Source organism: Limulus polyphemus, unplaced genomic scaffold (assembly GCF_000517525.1).
Source record: "Limulus polyphemus unplaced genomic scaffold, Limulus_polyphemus-2.1.2 Scaffold4478, whole genome shotgun sequence".
NCBI classification, from domain to species: domain Eukaryota; kingdom Metazoa; phylum Arthropoda; class Merostomata; order Xiphosura; family Limulidae; genus Limulus; species Limulus polyphemus.
The window spans coordinates 82,502-87,823 of NW_013670088.1; the positions used below are offsets into that span (position 1 = coordinate 82,502).

Here is a 5,322-nt window from a genome sequence, read left to right on the forward strand (position 1 = left end):
GGTGACTATTTACTTGTGACCACGCTGTGTGTATATATATATATATATATATATAGCTGCGTGAATCACGTGGATGAAATTTAATGTTTATATGACAGGCATGACACATGTATCAGAGCGACTATTAACTTATTGTTGCACCTGTACTGATGTCGCATATAATTTTTTTATGTGTATGGTTCCTGCTCTTTCAGACACGATGCTGCTAACAGGATCACAGTTTTTTTACCACTGCATTATCGACTTCGGCTATGTTACACAAACGTATTAGTTCACTCTCGAGCATCGGATCGGCAATCACTGTGATGGCTTATGTTAAATTCGAATTATAGCCAACACTGCGTGATTGCGAATTTTATAAACACCGCAGATAGAGTAGCTAATTATAAGGAGTGGCAAGAATAGTGCAAGCAGAAGATGGCGATTCTAGGCGAAAATGGGGCAGAAATTTTGCAGCTATATATTTTATTTAGAAAATATTTAGTTTCAGAAAAAGTATTCAGCAGCGACGGCCCACCAGAATTAAGGGTCGTAGAAGTGTCACGATCCAAACTCCATCAGAAATGGAGGCGGGGAAAGGTATATTAATATAATCAATTCTTAATTGTTAATTAACACATTTTCGACCTTTTAGAGTGTGCAGAATATCACTCTAATAGGAAATCTGGCCAGTTGCAGTAAAACCGTGAACGGAGTAACGATAGCCAGCGGAAAGGAGGAAGGATGAAATATAACAACCATAAGAAATAGTTAAAATGTTTTAATTATATGCATATGCTATGATATTATGACACACTGTCTCATATTTGCATTGAATATATATGCATGCATCTATTCAACTTGAAAAATTCATATGGCTATCTATATATATATATACGGTTTTACAACTTAAAAAAACTATAAAGCTTGCATGTACATATAGATACTACCCAACATGTATTGCATGTGCATGCATATATTAAACTCGTGCGGCTACAAAATCCAGTCCATGCAGCATTCCAGTATAGTTCAGTAATCCCCCCCCCCCAATCTAGTGTTTACAAACTCCTCATATAGCTACAGGTTATAAATATAGTAGCTATATATATATTTTAGAAGCATGAAGTATGTTGATCACCATGATTATAGTGATCATATATGCAGTACTACTGTCAGTAATATCAGAAGCAATAGCCATCCATTCTGTATGAAGCCAATCCAAAAGTTGTCATTGCTTCTCGTATTTCATTAAAATAAACTGTTTCCAATATGACTGTATTACTATTATAGATATTTATGCTCACGATGGGAGGAGGTAAAATAGTGATCAACCTTCTCGTGATGTGTATTTGAGGGTTCGTGAGCCGTTATCACGAAAACGTGCTTATTTGGAGTCGTTGGTCATAAGAGTGATGGTCAAATCCCGATCTTTGGTCAGCTCGCGAGCGAGTGAAAGCGTGTGTTGGTTAACTAGCAAGCATAAAGATAAGATTATTAAAAGAATGTGAAAAGTATCGTCAGAGTAACGTACAAATAAAAAACTAATGTCTCTCGCATTACTTAGATATTATTTACGACACTAACTTAGATATTTGTGAAGAAATATAAAAATGCACAAACTAAACTTTAAATTTTTCTTACCTTTACTTTTCTTACGTTGTTTCTTCGTTATTGTAACATCAGGCAAACCTGTAAAAGAAATATTCATACAATTTTATTGCATATTTTTTCCGTAAAACGTGCAACATCTTTATCCTGTACTGTAACTGCATATCTTAATAATTGATAGTTACTCAAAATAATCCTTTTGTTGCCAGTTAACCAACCAACGTGCCCCCCAGTGGCACAGCGGTATGTCTGCGGACTTACAACGCTGGAATACGGGTTTCGATACCCGTGGTGGGCAGAGCACAGATAGCCCATTGTGTAGCTTTGTGCTTAATTACAAAACAAACAAAACAAACCAACCAACGCATAGACGTATTGGGTTTCGAGAAGCTGAACTGTAACTTAGTCCCCTTGGAAAGTAAAGTAGTAGCTTAAAGTTGTGCATATTTTACCAAAACAGACAGTGTAATTACAGGAAGAAAAAACTTTGTAACGTATACACACTTTACTCCAGTGCAACTTAAATCCTATATGCTAACTTACTTATAACTTTAAAAACCTACGTCCTAATTTAACTTTGAACTAATCATTTAAGTCCTGATTCATAAGTTTTTACAAACCTATTATAACCCATGTTCTAACTCTTTATTGGAATATGTGAACATTTACATCGTGACTCCTTGTACTCTGTAAACATATTTTTCCTCTCTTACAACTTTTTTATAGATATCCTGCTTTAACTGTAATTTTAAACATTCACATCCTGACTAACTTGCAACTTATATTTACGACACAACTTGCATTTAACCTGTAAACACCTACGTTCTGACTCACTTGTGGTCGGTAACATTCGATGTCTAGAGTAATATTCTGTTGGCACGGTCCGGTCTAAATCGTACGTTTTCTTATCCGTCATACCTCGACTGTTCTTTCGCTGAGTTTTTGGCCACCACACTTCTTCCAGGTCAAAATCAAAACCTGAAATGTGGATCGTAAGAAAATAATGACTAAAATGGCCATTTCATATCTTTTGTCTGCGTTCTCCGTTACGATTTCTGAAATTATTTTATCTCTAATTATTTCATATTGTTTATCTATATTCTTATAAAGAACCATTGGATTTTTTTAGGATTTCTAAACACTTTAAAACATTTTATTCGTGATGCGTTATTCGATCCTTTTAGAGGTAATATCGCACAGGTAAAACAAAACCAAGTTTGCTCATTTATTTAATACTTTTCTGTGCTATAATTTTTAAGATGCTTCTTTCAGTGGATGATCCAAGACGTGTTGTTTCCGCTGTGAAAAACTTGCTTCCATATATTTTTCCTGCTTAAACGTATCTCATATCTCACTTACCTTTACAACTGATTAAATAAAATTTTTAAACCTTGATGAGTTTCACTTCATACCATTCAGCTTCCGTTTGGGAACCCTTTTTCCGTAAAGTAATATTTACATTTGCTCATCCGTTATCCATCACCATACGCTTGTTTGTTTGTTTTGAATTTTCGCGCAAAGCTACACGAGGGCTATCTGCGCTAGCCGTCCCTAATTTAGCAGTGTAAGACTAGAGGGAAGGCAGCTAGTCATCACCACCCACCGCCAACTCTTGGGCTACTCTTTTACCAACGAATAGTGGGACTGACCGTCAAATTACAACGTCCCCACGGCTGAAAGGGCGAGCATGTTTGGTGTGACGGGGATTCGAACCCCCGACCCTCAGAGTGCGAGTCGAGCGCCCTAACCACCTGGCCATGCCGGGCCTCGCCACTACGCTCTGAGGTTTCAACCTCATGGCCGAAGAGAGGCGATAACCCTCTGCTGGCTCGCCGGCCTTATTCGGCTGGAATTAAATGAGAGAGAGAAAAAAAGTAATAAGTGGTTGTGTTAAAGAGTGATGTTAAAACCAAACTACTCGACTAGAGTAACCCAAAAATGGGCGGTGGGTGCTGTTAACTAGCTATCTTCCCTCTGGTCTATCAGTTCAAAATTAGGGACGGCTAGCGTAGATAGCCCTTATGAACTTTTACGCAAATACCCCCAAAAAAAACAAAAAGATAAAAGTGAAAACTATATGCGCTATTATAGATTAACTATTATAGATTTATTAGTGTCTACATGCTCTAATTTCTTATCCCAGTTTATCTTTAGGGTTGTTCTATTACTCGAACGATCGTATCCTTTTCGAGTTATTTTGAAAACAGTAGATGAACAAAAATGTCTTAAACATCTCTATTTTTCTAATGCAAAATTTCCTAGCTTGAAAATAAAGTCACGAAATATTTTACATACAGCTCCTTTCACTATTCACATACCAGTTATTAGCCTGAATATGTGTCTATATGTAAGGTAGTTTTATTTGCAAGAAAACTGGGAATAATTTAGTTCACCAATATCAATGTACTTACCATTTGGGATGGACCTTCGTCGTGGTGGGAATTGGCGAGTTTCTGTGTGCGGCAACTCCATAGCTGTTAAATTATATGATGAATGTTTATTATTGGTTGCATATATAAAGAAAAGAAAAAATATATAAACATATATATGGCATTATTATTAATTTCAGTTATCGTATTTTAAATACCATTTTTGCCTTTATTGGTGTTTATATAACTCTATTTAAAACTAATTCTATCTATTTGCGCATTTATTTAATACTATTGTGTTATAATTTTTAAACTGTTGTAATTTATTTTCTATGTTTTCAAATCTTAACTCAAAAGTAACCTTATATTTTTTACTTTTTGAAATAAATCTTTGTAGGCATTGTTAAGCACAAAACTAAGCAATGGGCTATTTCTGCTTTGCCTTATGCAGGTACTGAAACCCGAATTTTAGCGTTATAAGCCCTCAGACTTACTGCTAAGCCGCCTGAGGGTGCTGAAATGAATGACATCTATTTATGTTCTTTGCCTTCTCGCATATGATATTAATGTGAATTTTACACGCTTTTGTCAGGGACTTGATTATCTTGTTTTTTCTTTGCAATAAAGATATTTTTTCTTTCCTTTTAGTGATTACATTAATTTTTAGTTCTAAAATAAGTACACATTTATACGATTATTTTTACACAAAAACGAATGGATACATAATTGTTGTTTGAATCAAGTAAAAAATCAGCATTAAATACATTTTGAGCTTAGTGGTATCTCTTTTGTGTATTTTGATGTTGCCAAGCAACTTAAGTCAATATATCTGTGGTCGTTATATCGTCCCTTGCAAAAGGCTTTAGTGATTTGAAAAGTCAGTTTCAGGTTGTGTTAACGATTCAATAGGTTTTTAATTGTTGAATGTATTAAAGTAAAAGATATCTTATAACTTACCTTCTGAATAATCTTTGGTCATGTTGACATAATTTATAAAGCTCCAGGATGACGAAACAACATGCGCTTGTTAGAATGAAAACATGTATCATTTCCAAACAAGAGTATTCTCAGTTGTCATTTCTTTCTCTAGGGGGCGCTCACTTTAGAGAACTTTGTTTTTTCGATTTCTTTCACAGAGAACACAAACTCACTAATTATTAACTCTTTTGCCTTATCTTGGAACCTCTCGGAAAGCAGATATATTTTATCATTTACATACCATAATAGAGAATAAATAAAACAAGTAACTTATCATACTGACGACTGAAGTAATTATAAGATATATATATATATATATATGTACGAGAATCACTTGTTTTACACCAAATATCTAATTCTCAATTGCAACTTATTCAATAAGAAAGTA

General features: G+C 34.8%; 1 protein-coding gene across 2 annotated transcripts in view; it reads right to left on the reverse strand.

Moving 5' to 3' along the window:
* The window catches only part of LOC111088807, an 8,029-nt gene extending 3,035 nt beyond the window's left edge, over positions 1-4,994 (reverse strand). The window contains exons 1-4 of one of the 2 annotated variants that reach the window (XM_022399845.1): positions 4,914-4,994; positions 3,999-4,061; positions 2,422-2,565; positions 1,621-1,668 (exon numbers count right to left, since the gene is read on the reverse strand). In XM_022399845.1, the coding sequence (XP_022255553.1) occupies positions 1,621-1,668; positions 2,422-2,565; positions 3,999-4,061; positions 4,914-4,935 (277 nt within the window). In that variant the 5' untranslated portion in view covers positions 4,936-4,994. Of the gene's footprint in view, positions 1-1,620; positions 1,669-2,409; positions 2,566-3,998; positions 4,062-4,913 lie in introns of both variants that reach the window. The other variant, XM_022399844.1, reaches the window with a different exon arrangement.
* Between the last annotated feature and the right edge of the window lie 328 nt (positions 4,995-5,322).